This window comes from Acyrthosiphon pisum, chromosome A1, assembly GCF_005508785.2.
Source record: "Acyrthosiphon pisum isolate AL4f chromosome A1, pea_aphid_22Mar2018_4r6ur, whole genome shotgun sequence".
Classification (NCBI taxonomy): domain Eukaryota; kingdom Metazoa; phylum Arthropoda; class Insecta; order Hemiptera; family Aphididae; genus Acyrthosiphon; species Acyrthosiphon pisum.
Window position 1 is genome coordinate 126514566 of NC_042494.1, and position 20570 is coordinate 126535135.

The 20570-nt window shown below is 35.2% G+C and overlaps 1 protein-coding gene across 1 annotated transcript in view; it reads right to left on the bottom strand.

The window, feature by feature from the left end:
* LOC100159154 (puratrophin-1) overlaps positions 1-20570 on the bottom strand; it is a 174681-nt gene that overhangs the window by 77194 nt on the left and 76917 nt on the right. The window contains 1 exon segment of the mRNA XM_029488265.1: positions 5482-6010. Coding sequence (XP_029344125.1) covers positions 5482-6010 — 529 coding nt within the window.

The window sequence follows — 20570 nt, forward strand, 5'->3', positions numbered from 1 at the left end:
ATACCTCACAACATTTTTTCTTTTACATTTTCGTTCTTCTGTCCCACTTGATCGAAAACTCTCGAGAACGTATTCTCCTAACCCAACTATTTGTATTATAATATATTATAATGCTGCGTTTGTCTATACATTTGAATAGTTTGAAGTGTGATTTTTTATTTACATATATTATTGATCAATGGTTGCAGCGACTCTATTAGAGTCGAGTGCATTATAATTTATAACCATACCAATATATCATTATAGTACATTATCGACCAGCCACACACGAGCCCGCACTGTACTGCGCTGCAGCCGAAGATTTCCGCATTTATTAACGGGCGGACAGCGCGCGCGACGACAGATAGGTCGACGGTGGCGACGACGACTATACGTGAACTTGGCCGCGGGTACATTATATAGTCAATGAACTTGTTTTGCCGGCTGTTTTCCGGTCGCTCGCGATACGAGTAAATAAAACACGTACGAAATAATATAATATACACAATACACATAATAATATGTCATATATTATACATATAAGACAGCGGCGGCGGCGACCACAACTATCCGCAGTCGTCATCGTGCAGCGGTTTCCTTTCTTCGGTTTTACGACCAAAAATGCAACGATGGTTGTATTAATTTCGAACCGGAATAACAATCAAGTCCCCTTATGCTCATTAACATGTTGTTTTAGGCGCATTTATTATTATTATTATTATTATTATAGCCACCGCCACAGCCGTTTTCCACGCACATCAACCGTTACACACTACTCATGTATACACCACTTCATGTCTCATCTTTTATAATGCGACGACATGAGGGTACCCCGTCATAGAATACGTTTAAAAAAAAAACCAAACGAAACTTGTGCGTGCTTAGATAGTTTTTTGTTTTTGCTTAACGAGCGCAAACGACCGGCGACAACGATTGCAGCAGTCTGCGGACGAGTACAGCTGCTGCAGCGATATTATTATTTATTACGCTCGGAAAAAAAACCAAATATTATGTACTTATTAAAAGCTCTGGAAAATTATACTACTATCATATATATAAACATATGTCGAAGTGTGTGTATTGTCTTATGACTGAGTTAATACTTTATTAACAAGGTCAAGTTATTCGAGACAACAGCTTGAGTGTGAAATATGAATATTATATATGTGGGTATAATATACTTAGCAATATTATTATGGTATAATAATGATATGTATATTTTAGATTATTATAATATTGTGTGTTTATTATACGAATTATAAACTCTTAATTATTATTCGTCGTGTACTCGTGCACACAAAACAGCTGCACTGTCGTTGGTATATTTAGCCAATTTAATCGTCAAACATTTCATAGTAAATAATATAACGTTATCTGCAAGGACAAATATTTTTAATTTTTTTTTTAAATGAAAATAAGAATTATGAAATGCTAACACACACTTGTCGGAATATTATATTATAAAGCGGATAATTCACAATAAATTCATTTACATGACAGAATTATATTATTTGATAGAATCATTTTTTTTTTTTTTGGCGTGGGAACAAGTAATACGACAGGGAATTTATTAAAACAAATTCCATTGAAACATTACTTTTGAAATACCATACGCGTTCTCGTAAAATATTTGGTTTTCTGACTGATAGTTCGATTAATACGAGTGGGAGCAGGCGACTGCAGTGGGAAGAAACAGCAGTGTGTGTATACAACGGGTTTTATATTATTTAAAATATAATCATTGCATGGTATAACGAACATGTATACTCGTCTGGGTCTTAGATGTACAAAACCTTTTTGAAACCATAACCGTTTGACACACGCACACATCTCATTATCGTACCACACACAAACTAAACAATTTATGTGTATACTTATTATATTTTCAATTTTCAAATAATCAACCGTGGAAATAAACCTGCTGCACAGTGCCACGGGTCAATATCCATAATGCATAATAATAAAAATATACAATAATAACATAAATAATAGAACCCTCGAACAACATGAGACAGTAATTGCAGCATGACAATCCAGGATAGTCTGTCCCAACTATATATAATTCTGTGATTTACTGGAATTTATTTCCCGGAATGGATTTTTCCGGTCAGTTCGACTTCGTTGTTTTCATATATAGAAAATGCACGTATGCGTAAAAAAACTTCAGTGTCGGAAAGATAGTGTTTGAAATGTGAAAATTCCTAATGCGTCGAGAATTACCTTAAAAACTTTCCCCTGCCGATTAGACTGGAGTCCAACGACCATATTATATATGGTCGGCATACGTTTATATATAGGTGTACAATGAGTGCCGCCAATACGCAAGTAAAAGTGAATTCGCTCACATTGTATATGTGTATCATGTAAATGTGACAAACGAAATAAGCTCATCTCGTCGATACCGCGTTTAATAAACAACCGCGGAGAATACTCAAATCTGAATCTGATGGTATGGATAAATCATTCAATATTATTATGCAGGTATGTAATATTATGTGTTTGAAGACAACGATACAATTTATATAATCTATATATTTTGGTTGTAGCCCATTTGCGCCCCGAGGGTTATGGGTTATCGAGGGTTATCAACACCCTGATTTATAGCCCAAATGCGCCCATTTCGCATACAACGTTGCCGTCAGTTATCGTTTAAGATCTTTTAAGACAAATCAGAAAAAAGTAATCATTTTCAAAATAATGATAAATACTACACAGTACACATATATTATATCTAAATACTCTTTATATTGCATTAAATTATAAATGTCAAGTAGTTAAAATATAGCACACTGTTCATGTGCCGATGCAACAGACACATACAATACAACTGATAATTAATGCATTTTATATAATATAATTTTTATCTACCTATTGTGATTTTACAATTTCGATTAGCACGACTAAAATATTATTATCTTTATCGATTTGGATATTGGTTTCGATTAGCATGGGAAACGATCAAATATTATTTTAAATTTTATAGTTAGGTATTATACCAATCGGCGTTATACTAATATACTCAATAAATAACCATTTTTTAGGTTGTGGTTATGGGGATACTGCGCATTTAGGGTTATTACCACGTGAGAGCGAGCGTCTTATCTTATATAATGCGCAGTCGAGTGACCCATACCAAAACATAATACAATACACGTGCGCACAAAAAAAAGCCATAATCGACGAAAAGTGAAACGACAATCACGGTCACCGCCGCCGACAATCCGTTTGAAATGTATGTGTCATGCGCGCGTTCTCAGCCACTCCTTAGCCCACACTTGTGAGTCGTAGTATTATATTATACAGGGTGATTCACCGACCATGCCCACCCACCCTTAGTTCCTTTAATAGTGCAGTTATCTGAAATTAAATTTTTAAAACTTTTAAATAAGTATGCTTAAATACTGTATTTTCGAATTGATAGATACCTGAGATTTTTTTACCACTTATTTAGGGATGTCCTGTGTCTTGTGACGTTACAAACTTTTTTTCAAATTAGAACTATTTTTTTAACTTTAATTTACATAGTAGATTATTTTTTGACAAGTTGGATGTATCTTCATCAAAATTTGTTCCAGTAATATTATTATTAATATAATAATAATATGAACGAAATTATTAGTCCTTATAAATTGTATTACAAATATAACATAGAATATAAATTAGATGTAATATTGAATCTAGTGTTTACAAATTATAAAATGTTGTTGGATTGATACTAATAAATAATAATTAGTAATTACTGTAATTTTCAAATATTTTCAAAAATATTATAGCGTCTATGTTTTCCAAACCTTATATCAAGAACCTATATTGCTATTTTTAGTATACCTAATGGCGAATAGCTCGAAAACTCTTTATTTGAATTTTGATTTAAATTTATCAAAATTCTCAAAAAAATAATTTACTAAATAATATAAATGGAAAAAGTAGGGTCCTCATTTGAGACACAAAAGTTAATATGGTCACAGAACGCTCCTTATATAATAAGGAACAATAAGTTTCAGGTGTATTCGAAAATATGGCCATTAAATAGGCGTATTTAAAAATTCCATAATTCAGTGAATAACAACGTTAATAAATTTAAAAAAAGGCTGAACATGTTTAATGAATAACCCTTATATAATATTCATATATATTATATTATGTGTACCGGCTAAATCGTACAATAACGTATTTATGAAATGTCTTAAAACTCAGGCCACCATATGCATACCTATATAGCAATCGAGAGCTGTATGACGCACGATACGTGTGCTGTACAGGTATATTATGTGTCTATGGCCTGTGTCGACGACCGTCGTCGTACTCTCCACATAGCAAAGCCGAATAATATTATATAATAGACGCGCGTTGTACTCTTCGTGACAATCGTCATGGTCCCCGTCCCCGTCGCGTCTCTCGAACCATTTCGTAATTAGTCACACGCACGATATATAATACACGGCAGGGACAATATTACAATTATTATTATTTTGTATACACCGCTTCACTATACATATGGATAGTCGGGACGTATAGGCTGGTGTATTGTGTATACTGTATAGCCACAGCGCACGTGAGGCGGAATTATTGGTTGTCTAAAAAATTTGAAATATCTTTGGGAAAAAACGGAATGCGTTTCGGTGACGGTAATACGAACCCCACAATGACATAATATACATTATACATAATATTATATACCCGATATTATGGGCGAACTGAAATCTCGCCCGCTTATCTCTGTCTGGCGGTAAGTACGTGACAATATTAACGTTTATGCGTGATGCTAGATAGATGGGTGGATAGCGGCGGAGTGGAGTGGAGGCAATAGAATTCGAATAGGTAGTTCGCAACTCGCATTATTATTGCTATCGGAGTATTCCGAAAAAAAAGCCCAACCCTGGAGAAAAAACCTAAGAGATTATAAGTTGGATATAACTGAGCCTAAACAAACCCTGCAGCGAAACCTCTATCAATAGATTTTTGTGTTTAGTCCAAAATAATAATATGTTTTAAACAAAAATTCGTAGTGATATTGGTAAATATTTAACAAAATAACTACCCATACAACCTCGAACGAAAAGTCATGACATTTTTGTATTATCAGTTTAAATACAAAAGTCAAAACGTTAAACAATGAACTGGAAATCCTGAAAGCCCATAAGCTGCTTTCTACAATATAGGTACTAATAATAGCTATCGTCAGTTGTAAGTTATATAATCATTACTAGCTACATCGCGTGTATTCTAAATAAAAAAAAAATATGATAATAATAATGTAAGACTAATATCGTATCGAATATAATGATAATACAGTTAGAGCATGAATATTGTCATAAATAATAAAATATATTGTAAATTTAAGGGAAAAAACATACAGCTAGTTTAAATAATATTATAACATGATATAGAAACTCAAAATAATTAATTTAGTATCGTATTATTTTTTTATTCTTGATCCAAATGACTTGAAAACTTTTCGGAAAATAAAAATAAAAGTAAAAACTGTAGTCTGAAACTTACCGTCGTTGTCGACCACCGGGTCGGATCTGTCTTGAGTCGACGAGTCTTCAGGGTCGGAGTCGATGTGTGGTATAGAGTTGTCGGCGTCGTCGTACACGCTGCCGCCGTTGTTTTGCTGCTGTACGGCGGCCTTTGTGCGGTCGTCGTTGTCAGCGGCAAATGTCTGATGCGAACGTCTTGTCGGCGGCTGGCACGTCCGGTCTTGGCATCCGTAGCACGGGTACGGTATCCGGTCGAGCGGCACCCTGTGAACCGACCTGTCGACCACGGCCACCAGGTGTTTGAGCGTGGCGCTCAGCTGTTGCAGGTCACCGGCCAGCATGGCCGCGGTATCGGTGGACAGTCGGCTCCGGAGCCGGGCGCCCGCGCCCACCCAGTTCACCGTCAGTCCGGCACTGGCCACGTCCAGCGACAGGTACGCGTCCGACGGCGGTGTGCCGCCTGAGCAGCAACCGATCGGCGCCACCAGATGAGTTAGCACGCCACGCCGACCGTGGCTGAGCGGCCACCCTGCCCAAGCGTCGCAACACTGCAAAAACGGAAATAAAAAACATACTCAATTAGAAAAACACAAAATTACATACAATTTCATAGCAATATATGTTAATGTACACGCTTTAGAGTGTTCTGATCTCACTATAACCTACATAAATCTATTCTGTGTGTATAATAATACATAATACTATATTGTAATAATCTAATCTCAATTTTATTTAATTATTGAAACCATATACATAACCTATCATCACACTATGTAGATTAAATTACTATGAGTTTAAGTTAATTCGCCACAGTATGCTATACTCGTGGACTGTGGTGTGGTATTAACCTACAGCTACATTTTTAACAATATACAGTTGATATATTAATTAATTAATCAAAGTTCATACAACAACAAGTTTACTATACCAATAATATTTGATAAATTACAATTCGTATAATATTATATATATAATCCATCATTGCCCAAGTCAATTGTCGCCATTTCACCGGTCGGGTCTGTATAATACCATAGACCACGTTCTGTGATAATACGAATATATTGTATAACAATATGAGTGAATTATCTGAGGCTTTTTGCAGGTGGTATTGGACTTATTACCTGTATAGGTAGCCTCGTACATTTGTGTGTGTGAAATACGTCCATTGTGAACAGTCTCCGGAAACCGATCCAGTACATAGTATAGGAGCTGTACAACACGATAACGCATCAGCGTCAGTATATTTTTCATATACCGTCGTAAAATTATACTTATATGTAAACTTTTGCTGCAGCTGGTATACATTATATTATAGCATCTAGCGGGGAATATGGAATACAGTAGCTACCACTGTCAGGCCGACCCACGAAACGTGGAGGCAAAAGGGCGGTGCCCCATAGAAATAATTTATTTTTAGGTATTCGTTTTAAGTTCGATCTACGACGACGCTGGCGACGATGGACCCCCGTGCGACACACGTGCGCGAAAAAGGTCAATATTTACATTGACGTGGCATCATGTGGGTCGTGAACGTAAACACACGAGGGCTTAAAAACAATAAGCCGCATAGGAAACATTGACCTCGTTGCTTATTTTATATTATATATTTATGCTAACGCTGCCTCCACCACCTCCACCAACACCACCACGGATGACACTGCAGACTTCTCCAGCTGCTATATTATTATAATCACGGTGCGCAACACACACGTCTTCTCGAACGGACAAGCACAATAATACCAATATTATTATAATTTTAAATTTACTAACACTAATACTATAGTACCGTGGAGTGATTTTCACTTCCGGAGTAACGTATTTTTTTCGAGCCAAACGTTTAATTATTATAAAATTATCGAGAAAGGAAAACTATTATTGTAGTCGATTGCCGATAATCTGAGGCAAATTTTAGATTTTCACGTTTTTATTTTACACGTACGAGTAAAAATTTCAACATTCATAATATCATACATGTTCAACAGTAATTTTGGTTTACATAATTATATTGATTGCGTGTCTGTTTACCTTTCAACGTTTACATTAGTATAATATTATACTAAATCGAATGGTTTTTTTTACGTACGCACGATCGTTAAATGACACGAATCGTTCAAAACGAGAAAAACTCTTTAATCGACTGTGCGGTTTGAATAAAAAAAACATCATCGGAGTTCAACATTACGGCAGTATACCACTGCTGCAGGTGTAAGCTCCCCGAATGTCCCTATATACATTACTGTTGGGCCTCTTCCGGTCGGTGGTATACACTGGTACCGCCATACGTCACTCGTTCGCGTATAATATACTCGTCGTACCTACGTATAAAAATAAAACTGAATTTATTTTTAACCTACACTCTGCAGACTGCAGAGCCTGACGGATCGTCCTAACCGTAAGACGTCTAGGACATGTCTTGCGTATAAATTAATATAATATGTACACATAAATACGTCCGCACGTAACCACGATCCGTGGATTAAAAAAAAAAAAACAACAGTTAGTCGTTGAATTGAATCATTAAAATATAATATGTACCTACTCCTCGGTTTCGTACTCGGCGAAACCTACGTATAATATAATATAATGTAAACCGGTAGGTCGAACAAAATTACGCTCGTATACTACGTCGTCGCCGCTACTTTGCACGGGATCCTATCGGAATTAATTTTCCCGACACTGCACAACACGTCGAAACTCATTACACACACAATGGAAGGGGGAGGGGAAGCAAGAAGAACTGTATCTGTTCCTGCCTGTTCAGATGATGAGGACTATGTTTTCCGGCCAAAACAACAATCCGATAGGCACCTATATTATATTGCTGCAGCGTTCATGGTCGACTTGCGAGTCCCCGGCGGCCCATATATTTCGGACCACAATATATAATAATATAATAATATACAAATTTGGTCGGTGCGGGTAACGTAAAAAATAAAAAAATGCACTAGCACACAAACGCCGCACACCACCCCAGGAAGCAATAACAATCGACCAATTTAACAGTTCAACGAACACGGACGGTGGCGCGGCTAGGGGCTTCCCGGCAACACGAATTAAAGTCGCCGGAAAACCAAGAACAGTATAATAGTAATAATAATATATTATGATATACAGTTATTAATTCGTTCGACAGTCTAAAACAAAGCGAGTATACCGCTGCGCTGTACCATGGCACGCACCGCACAGGGCAGATTGTGTGTAATAATAATAATAAAATGGTGGGAGGGGGAGAGACGTTTATTATAATTTATAGTCGATGCCAAGTGATGCGGAATTTACGACGCGAAAACAGCAGAGGGTTTTCGAGAGAAAAAACGCCAAACGAAAATTGTATTTATTTTCGTACCGGACGAGTACACGCTGATGCCGCACCGCCACTGGTTTATTGTTATTATATCGTACCTACTCGTTGGTTTTCCATCGAACCCTTAAATGGACGGCATATTATGCGCCTGGCGCGTCCTGACCGTATCGTACGCTAAATAACAATCATAATAATAATAGTGCAAAACTCGGCGGCGAAGTAGAATCGTAAAAAAAAAGGTTGTTTGGGTTATGCGGACCTGGCGACGACGTGCCGACCGTGTACAATTCGGATTTGCATACGCGTGTATAATAATGTATGTCCGGCGGCGGCGGCACTTATATATTATAATATACATAATATCATTATAATAAAATGTATAGTATATTTTATGTGTACGAGCAGATAAAACAAAAACGGAAGGAATTTGCACGCGCGCGAATAAAAAACCACGTCGGTATAAATGCGAATAATATATTATATGACCTAGGTAAGTACCTAGGTACATACAAGATGATTCACCGAGCATGCTCAACATTTTTTCTTCAATAATGCAGTTTTCCAAAATCTGACTTTCGGAATTTTTAAATATACATGCCCTGAAAAACCGTGTTTTCTAATTTTGGGACATTTTTTTGTACTATTAAAATAGTGTCATGTCGAGAAAGATACAAAACTTTTATTTTCATAAATGAGAACCTCCTTTTCTACAATACATTATTTAGAGGGTAATTTTACGGACAAATGAACAATGTTGATGTATCAAAATGAAAATTCGAACGAGCTCTTAGTTTTTGAGTTATTTAACTTTGTGCATAACTTACTTACATACTTACTTAGTGTAAGAATAATAAGTCAATATTCTTAGGTATGGATATATGAAAATGTAATTAAAATTAATTCATCAACTCATAAAATGATCCTATAGACGCTATTGTATAATAAACACTAAGTCCAATATTAGTAGGTATATAAAATATATTTTATATTTTTGTAAAACCATTTTTAAGGGCACTTTTTGAATTTTGAATAAACTACATCAAAATTATTCACTAAATAATTTGCAGTAAAATTATCATTTAAAAAACAGAAGTTTGTGTCACCACTAAGAGTACAGGACACTCCTTAAGTAGTACGAAAAATCTCAAAAATTTAAAAATATTATGATCTTGAAGTATATTTACATGCATTAAGCTCCAAAAATCAGGGTTTGTATAAACAAATTATTAAATGAAAAATGGGGGTGAGCATATTTGGTGAATCATCCTGTATAACTTGGATATATTATACGAGATATGTGTGTATATAATATATGCTGTTGATAAGAAAAGTTCGGAAGGGATTAAAGATTGCAGTAATGTGTTATCGCGCGATTATAAAATGCCACGTGTGCTATCCGGTGCGAGGATGGAAACAGTTTAAATTGAATAAAACCGAAAGGGTTACGACTTGCGGCGGAGACTGCGTGGCTATACATACTATCTGTCTGTCTATATAGCTTCACAGTGTACCATTAATCGTCGTCGATTATTCGAAAGCCAATGCAACCATAGCATTCGAAAAACGATTACACTTAATCGACAATAAGAGTCTGGTCGACGATAATATTTACGGGACGTTTTTACTGCAGTTTTTAGTCTTTCTAACATAATAGTATATTAATGTACCTATATCATAATTTATAATCAACGAGTAACGATTTTCAAAATGGAAATCTCGTCTCAACAGTTTTAAATACTAGCAAATCCCATTAAATCCCATCGACACCTAGAAAAATTACAACTTTGCAGTAAAATTAAAACATTAAATTAATTTATATATAAAAAAAAAAATGACGAGTCGAGCTTTTATACATCTAGCAATATAGGCGTGATATGAAACGTACCTACCGCATTTACCAACTTATAATATTATACAAATATGATCACTTAACGTATATATTATGGTAATATAGTTCTATCATAAGACATATTAAAATTAATTCGTTATAAGTACATTCTACGAATTAATAACAAAATGGAAATCGAATCTTTAATCGTACGGCCACCGGTACGTGACCCTGGCGCGCTGTGTCCCTATACAATATGAATCGTGTAAAATCATCCTCGAAATGCTTTATGCAATTTTTATACTATATAGGTACACATTATTATATATTATAAAAATAATGACCGATCCTCAGGGTAGATATATCCATTGTTGTGCGTTTGTGCGTGACCAGACGGCGCCAGCGAAGAACATACTCGGTAATATTATATTATTATTGTCATTATCATCATTGTCACCTAGACGATGAGGGTGATTGAAAATGAACGTCCTGCAGGGTTCTGGACTCTGACTGTGTAGGGTCAGCGCGAGATGACCATAAATGATAAGGATTTTTGCATCGTTATCATCGGCGAGATCGTTTGTACTGGTTAGGTTAGGACGGTTATGGGTTATCAGCTGTCTGTCGGTGTGCTGCGAACTTGCTGATTTCGTTTTTTTATTTCTCGAATAATTTTGCCGGTCAACGATAATCGCATCGTCGTCGTGTATCATAAATACGAACTCGAAAACATTGTACAATATACAACGACGTCGGAAAAACCACAAAAAAGTACCATATGTTATTACAATAATAGGTAGTATATTATATTCGACCACCGTGAAGCGATGACCGTGGTGTGGGCGAAAATCACGAGCCCATTAGTGCTAAATAAGCCCCAATTTTCGTTTATATTGGTATAGGTAGGTACCTTCAAAGCATTAATACATTTATAATATTAATATTTTTTAATAGGTAATAATATCAATTAATGATACCTAATGGAAATTTATGTTATATTATGTTGGATTAACTAAGAATTATAAATAATAATAATAATAGTAATACATAGGTAAAATATAAATATATTACCTATATATAGTACCTATATATTATAATTATACTATTACAATATGAATTGAAATTTTTTTGATGAAGTCACCCATTTTATGTCCGAAATCCGAATCGCCACCGGTCATCGGTTGTTCACTACAGTTATCAGTATAATATATAATAATATGATAATATGCACATTTATAATGAGAATAACAATATATAATGCGTATACGCACACATATAGCTGCCGGTCGTGGACGACTCTCTTGAGGGCAGTGTGCGATGATCGACCGGTATTATAAAAATGTAATATATTATGATAATATAAATATTATAGTGTGTCATAGTACATCGGCACGAAATAGTTGGGCACTTACCGCACTGCAGCAGACGCTAGTCGGATACGATTTATTACATCAATAAAACGAGGCGCAATAACGAACGTCGATACATAACGACATTGCGCGGCGGGCGGAGGACCGTTTTCCGCGATGGGATTATTCCGACTCGGGCACACGTTAGAACCGTATATCAATATTATAATGTTTATCTGTCTCTTTTTCTATCTCACTCTTTCGTTCACTGTCTTACTATATGTATATATTTATTATTACTTCCATCGACTAGCAATGAACTTGGGGCCACTTGTTGCTCCGCGTGCACTCCTATATATATCTGATTCTCAATATATTAACGAAGAACATACATTATTTCAAAAAACTATTAAAATTAATTAAAATATTTTTTTTTTTGATTGTAAGTCGTTACATTATAACATTTAAAATAAAAACTATATTTTTAATTTTATTATTTTTATGTTTTTTTTTTTCTAAAAAAGTTTTTACATTTTTTAGACAATTATCGGAGTAATTATTAATACATACAAATTTAATTTTTGTCGAATACTTAAATATTTATAAGATATTACAACTAATTAACTACTCGTCCGAACTTTGATTATTATATATTTAAATATACCGAAAAATATATTTGTGCTTTAGAATACGCAATTATAAATATAATATGATGTTGTCATTGAGAAAATTTGTAATTGTTTTAAATTGATACTATGATACCTATCGATAAAAAAATAGGAAGAAATATAATTTTTCTTCAAACATGTTGTTTTATTAAAATTATAATAATAATAATAATAATAATAAAAATTTTCGAAATAATAATGAACATTTTACGTTTAACGACAATCCTAATATTTGTGAATATTACATACTGCAGTGACGCACTTTTAAGAAAGGGCCAGGAGAGATGGAATTTTATTCAATAGTATAAGAACTGTATAACTCATAAATATGAGAAATTATGTTTTACTATGATTATTGAAAAGTATGCAGTATGCACAAATAACGATCCCACGGTTTGGCCGTTACAACACCGCCGTGTGTCCATGTCAGTAAACAAGTGTTTTCATTTTAAAAAAGAAACGGACCCACGAGCGTTATAATATAGGAATGTGTGTGCGTGTGTGTTCAATTTTCGAGACCAGCGATAATGTGATTTCGATTAGATCAATACTGTACGAGTAATATAATATTATGCAAACAATGATGGTTTATTATTCTATAAGTATATATAATCACCATACGATTATAATAATGTGTATACATAATACATATATTATTATTATTGTTATTATTATTATTATTATTATTATTATATTATGTTATTTGTACATATAGTATTATAATTAATAATTATACATACATAAAAAATAGCACTTGATTTTATGAACCTATATGTATTTAGAATGTGACTTACACGACGATGGGTAAAATTTAATCGGCACGTTTTCATGAAATCGCTGATGCCAAACAATATGACTCGATATACGCATATAATAATGAGATATAGGTACATAATATTATTATACACCCTCGACATTGCCGATTAACCTTGGTCGGTAAACACTCATTACGACTTAAAGTACGTATGTGGCGTGTCTATACGTCCGGCGAACCGTAACGATAATAGTATGCCCATAACGAAGCTCTTATCGGCTCGTTGAACTTATATATTATATAGAGATTTATTATGTTATCACCACGCGAGCTTATTATATAGTCAGGTACTATATATATATATATATTATACGCGCCGTGTTATCAACATCGGACACGTCCGTATTATTACGATACGCGCTCGTTGTCCGGTTCGTTCGTTCGAGTATTATAATGTGTGTTCATTCATACCTATACTTTGAGTCATATTTTTATTCCGCGTAACTGTTTACGTCATTAAATGATCGAATAAGCGCATGCGGCTAGCGCGCACACACCGAACGACCACCACCGCAGCGGCGGCGTACCGTTATCCGTGTTTTTTAAATTACAGATTACTATTATGTGTGTACCCGCCATGGTTTATTGACATTGGATCTCCTTAAATGTAGATCAATTGGATTCGGAACGGGTTTCACTAGCTCTCGTCTCGTTTAATTGTATGTGAAATTCAATAAACCAAAAATTTTCGGAGGTCGAGACATATTTTCCCGAATATATCGTTCTCGGGAATAAGAATTCGCAGTATACATGTGTATAATAATAATGGGAAACGGCACATCGTATATACAACAACGACTCCGCAGTAAACCGTTTTCACAAGTCAACCCTTTTTTTTTTTTTTTATTCATACCGCACATACCGGTTTTCTAATGCACCGTTTGAACTCGTGCCGGTTCCTCCCAACCGGTCTGCCGTCTCAGTCCGATTTTCATAAAATTTTCCCAGGTGCATATCAAAACAAATATAATAATCAAACATCGTAATATCACGATATACCCGGTACGGTAACGGTACACACACACTAACACACAGCTCGAGTTAACCACATACCGCGTATAAAATATAATCCTGTGGGTTAATTCAATTATTGAACATTATATACGATTAGGACCGTGGGCGTGGGAGTGCTGCTGTTGCTGTTGCTGCAGTGGGTGCGTGTGCTGCCAAAATAATCGGCGCTGACCGGTAGCCGGCTGGGCGCGCGTGTAAAATTACATAGGCACGTTGAATAATACAATAATTATTATTAAATTCGTGAAAAAATAATAATAATTATATAACGATACGCCGGACGCGACCGGTGGTGGTCAAGCGCGTCGAGAATATAACCTAACATACATTACCATATTTATAGGTATGTATACCTATTACGTTACGAGAGAAGTGCGTGTCGGGCGCAACTCGTGTTTGACGGACGTGCGAAACGAATATGCGCGCGTGTGACCGCGGGGACACGCGGCAGAAAAATGTGCGAAAAATTTAAATTTCAATCGGGAGAGAAATCGCGATTGCCGCAGCTATCGGGAAATGGCGCGCGATCGAGCAACACGTCTATTTACACATATAATATTATTATTATTATTATTATTATTATATACGCTTACCTACCTATTTATATATAGTAGGTACAATAGTTTGACGCGATCACGTTCGTTTTACATATTATTATACATGAACATATGAATATACGCCGCACGTATATCGATGGTATATTAAAGTACCTATCTGCAGCAGTATACGCAAATGGCGTTATCTATGGCTTTCACACGCTGCAAGACGTATAATATCGCGTTTAGGGATCGAATTTGTATACGTTATACCTCTATAATATTATCATGTACGCGACGATGGAAGAGGAATGGAGAGAACCGAAAGCTTTCTAACTCCTTCGTCAACATCACGCGCCGCTCGCGCGCAAACGGCGCACACGCCGAGCACCGTCGCGGCATGTCGATCATCTGACGGCGGAAACTGTCGTGCGGGGCGGGATCGACACGATCTATCCGTATACCTACGTTGCAGTCGATCCCGCGACTTCTAGGAGCACGGGGGAGGGGGGCGTATAATAGTCGATGAGAGGGAAAAAAAAAGCGAAACCGATACGCTTCCGATGGAGAAATAATCCATAATAACTGTAATATTACATAGGTAACCAATAGAAAACATAATATACCGTTGAACCTATATGAAATAATCGGATCAGTCGGCCAGAAAACGTCATCTCATTACTCAGGAGTATCAAAATGGAGAAATAAGTATACATTTTAGAGAAGTATAAACAAATAGTTATAAGTTATAAATAGTCCCCCCTGTATTATCTTAATCAAATATTCTTACCAAAACCTAGGAAAATATTTTATGTATAAAGCTAATAGCCCCTGACGCCGAAGCTATAAAGATTAATTAAAAAAAAAAAATTACATATATATATGTATATATATACGTACAATCAGTACTCGTCTTCGAAAAGAAATAGTAAAGGTACAACACTGATGAAAGGCAAAAAATGTGCGACCCTATAGAGAATATAGTTAAAAGTTATAATTAGCTATAGTTAATTCATATACGTATACGTATATGAATTAACTATTGATTTTATCTATAAAAATATATTCAATACAATAAATGCAACTGCAGTGGGCCCCTCACACCCCATTATTACTACACCTTCCAACAAATTGTATTATACAAACCGACAAATATTTATTAATAATTATTATATAGGTACTCGTTTTAAAGTTTCAATCATAAGAGTGCGTAGCTGGTAGATCTTTTGAGGGGCAATTATTGAGGTAATAGATACTGGTATTTTTTTAAACAAATCAATAATAAATCATAATTTTAAAAGTTTGAACTTTGAACTAATAGTTATTTATTAATAATAATAAATTCTATAATCTATATTACTATACATAATATGTATATTTTTGTCAAAAATATCTAAAACCAGTGAAAATAAAAATGTTCTAAATTATATTAATATGATATATATATATCTGCAATAATAGCACCTCTGGCGGCGGTGACCTCGTCAGTTATATTATAATGGTAATAATAATACGCATTTGCCGCCGAGTGCGCTTATACACCGGTCGAGTTTTTTCCGCCAAACTGCACCGGAAATGCGTAGGCCACATCACTGTGCGGTATACGCGGTATACCAGTACACCGATCGGACGAGGCACCTACACGGTCATCGTCGTGCAGCACGTGTACAGTGTATGCGTGCGGTAATTATTTAATTAGGTAGGAATACAGGTACCTATATTTTAATACGTTATTATAAGTCATAATATATTATGCACGAGCGGTGCAGCGGCGCGGCGGTCGGACGGGGACTTTGGAGTTGCGGTTCGACCGATTATATAATATTGTGATTCGATTATTAATTTGACGATAGGAATTTTCAAAATCTTTTCTCATTACTCTTATAATGAACGTCTCGATAAACGATTTTATTTTCTATACGACAGTGGTCGGCTCTATAGGTATTGTTGGCTCTATCATTGTTTAAATAAACCGTATCTTATAAGTACACAGCACCACGGACATGCACCCACTTAAGCCCTTAAATAATTCAACACACAAACAGCTAACCTAACTCCGAATAAATATCGAATCTCCGGGGTCAACCCAAAAGTATCATAGTTTTTATTTTACAAATCGCATATACGTAGCTTGATGAAATGTAGCTTTGTAAGTATTTCTTTTCGCTTAGCTTGATTCTACAAACAGTTGTTTAATAATAATTATTGACCGGAATAATTTTACAATCAATTTTTATTAGCCTAATACTATTAGGTAATTATTAAATAGTTCTCGTTAGTCGTTATAAACACATTTTAACATTTATGCATTATACTATACGCTATATGCCTACATAGCTTATATAAGTTCATCTATTCATCAAATAGTATTTCTATAGAATATTCTTTGTTCTGGAAAATGTTATACCTATAGGTACAAAGATTTCAAACTGCTGAACACGCCCTTATAACCCATGTTAAGCCAAAAATAACGGTTATAAGCACCCAAACATTTGTTTGAATTTTTATTCCTGTATTGGACCAGACTTCCGGTCTTAGACGGTGTTAGTTTAAACACCCGCTGGATATCCAGTAGCACCAGGAACCCGAGACTCAAATAAATTAATCGGGTACAAATCCTGCATAATAATACATGATACATTGCATTATTGCAGCAGCTGCAGCTGATACGATGCAGTTTTTGTTTCGAGATTTTTCTCTATTGACGGTCCACACGTGCGTGTCAATCATGTGTGCGGTAAGCCCATTTTTAACCACGAGGGCAAGTGCAATATGCCCCTTTTCGAACGTACTATACATATTTATTTACATTATAACTATGTGTGTGCATATAATGTAGTAGGTATATATTACTATCCTGTGGTGATTTATTACTATTTAATTCACCTTTAACGATTTATTAATATTATTCGTGCGGGTTATCGCATTTTAATATAATATATTATTTTACACGTATAAAAGATAACGGGTCGGAAAGGTGAAAAATTCTTTAAGCACCCCATGGGATATTCGCGCATAAATTACATGCGGAATGCGTGTATAATTGAAACGTATATAATATATATATAAATTGTGCGTGTGTGGCTTATATCGATTTACACGATGCAAAATATATATGTAAATCGAAAATCATATTTGAAATTTAAATAACGAACATGAAAAACATTTCATCCGCGAGTCGCGGTAGCGGTCGATCGCCAGTCACGACGCGCCACGTTCAGTAAAACACGGCAATTAATAATAAAATATAATAGTTACTACGACACAGTCATGGTTTCAGCGGATGTGTGTACAACGGAATCGAGGCAATTGTATTCGTCGATTGAAAAACAATATTATAAAAAGCTGTCCGGTGATACGCAGAAATTGTGTGGGTCACTAGGGCGGTTATGTAGCATTTGCATCGTGCAGATATTTATTTTGAAAACTACGATAAATCATCCGCTTATTCGAAAAAAAACAGTGCTGAGCAAACACAATATTATAAAGGCTTTTCGAAAGTTATTATATTAGGCAAGCTATTATCTTGAAAAAAACTGTTTTAAAAACATGGACAAAACAGTTTAACTTATAAAAGGTTGATTTATGGTGGGGGAGGGGATTTAAACTTTTTCACTGTATAACTAAATAAATTGTTCACAGGTAAAAAATAGTGATAAGAGTAAAACATGTGTTATTCTTATTGAAAATATTGTGTTTGTTAGAATGGGAAACCAATCGCATTGTGCAGTTATACAATAGCATATACTATAGAATATGGCGGTATGAGGTGGCAGTAAGCACTAAGCACCAGAAATACGAAGGAAGTGATACACAGTGGGTATGCAAAATTAACTTGTATACGCGTCACCTATCTGACACCCAAAGGTCAATTTTTACAGGTATTTGAATGCATAATAAGTATAATATTATAATAATAATATGTTAATCACCGTATAACGCGTGTTACACCTATTATAAAATATACATATGAGTATAATGTACAACGTACCTGTGACATCCGGTCTCTTCGAGCTGGCTTTGTGTTGTACATTTTAACAAACAATTATATTCTACCTGTAGCAGTCTGCACAGGGAATCGAACTTTACCGATAGTTTCATTGCCAATTCCGTTGTGCGCGCGAGAAAATATTATTATAAAACTGCTGAACTGGTACAAAATATTAATAGGTAATATAAAAAACGCAAATTGTATTTTACTATAGTATAATATTTTAGTGAGTATAGTGGTGCCTGGAAAATATTTCAAAGAGTACCTATGGTATATATTATAGTAATTGTATTTTTACTACGCGTCAACTTCGTAATATTATCTACCAATTATGCCTGATGCACACTAAATAAATTAAACCTACATTTTATCGACCAGTGCACGCAAGTTAATAATTATGCACATAAGTATAAAATATGACGCGAAGACGCTTAGTATACGTATACATATTATACGTATTATCTATGTGTTTATAGATTATAGTCCCGTCAGTGTTTCACACGCCTGAAATATCGTTTTCGTTTAAGACGACTACACTATAAGACAATCCCGCCGGCTATCGTCGCCACCTGGTTACGAAATATAATGCATTATAAGCATACAAAATAGTATAATTATTATTATTATGTATACGATGATATATACAAAGTGCGTTTAACAGATAGGTATGCTGCGCTTAATTGAAAAAATAAATCAACCGCATTTTCACACCCGTGCGGCGATGCCCAAATTTGGTGGAATATTTCCGTTTTATTTTTGTCGACTTTATTACATAGGTACCGTTTCCAACAGGCCTCCCACGTGATCCGACTACAACTGGCCTCTAACTCCGACTGACCAGTGTTATAACACCCGCGTGCTCTTGTAACAGTTAACTATTTATTGTGTGCATATTATTATATTTCTGCTACGGATTATAGTTTATAATAATGTACATTGTCAGCACTCGATGGAATTATTTCCACGACACTGTTCGTAGTGTGTATAAATGATTGTACTTAAATGATTGTTTATGATCGGTTTTTTCATCTCGTTTTTTTTTGTTTTTGAACACCGTCGTGTTTCGACGAATTTATTACATCGGACTACAGTATAATATAATATTCACTTTCTCATAACACGAGTAAATTATCTGCACACTTTACACGTATTAAATGTATACACGCATATCGGGTACATACTAAGATATATATAGGCACACGACCATTTCTCACGTCAATATTCTGTGCATTGAAACTCTGATAGTCTGATGGCATTTGTAATTCGGTAGGAAAACTGCATTACAAATAGATATAGAATTTTCAATTCCGAACAACAGCGATTATCAGCTTAATATGTAATATATTATACGGTTCTGTTGCTCTCGCATTATACTATATAGGTATACACACATTAAACATTCTTATACACGTGCCCATTTCAATGAGCCATGTTTCGGCAGTATACGCAGATGCAGTGGTTAAAGTGGGGGGGGGGACGGAGGAGGACGGAGTCCCCCTTCTTATTTACGGTAAGATTATGCGTCCCCTTTAATTTAAGTCTCCAAAGTCCGGGGGGACGCTACTAAATTTTAGTAATTTATTAAATTACGAACACACACAAAA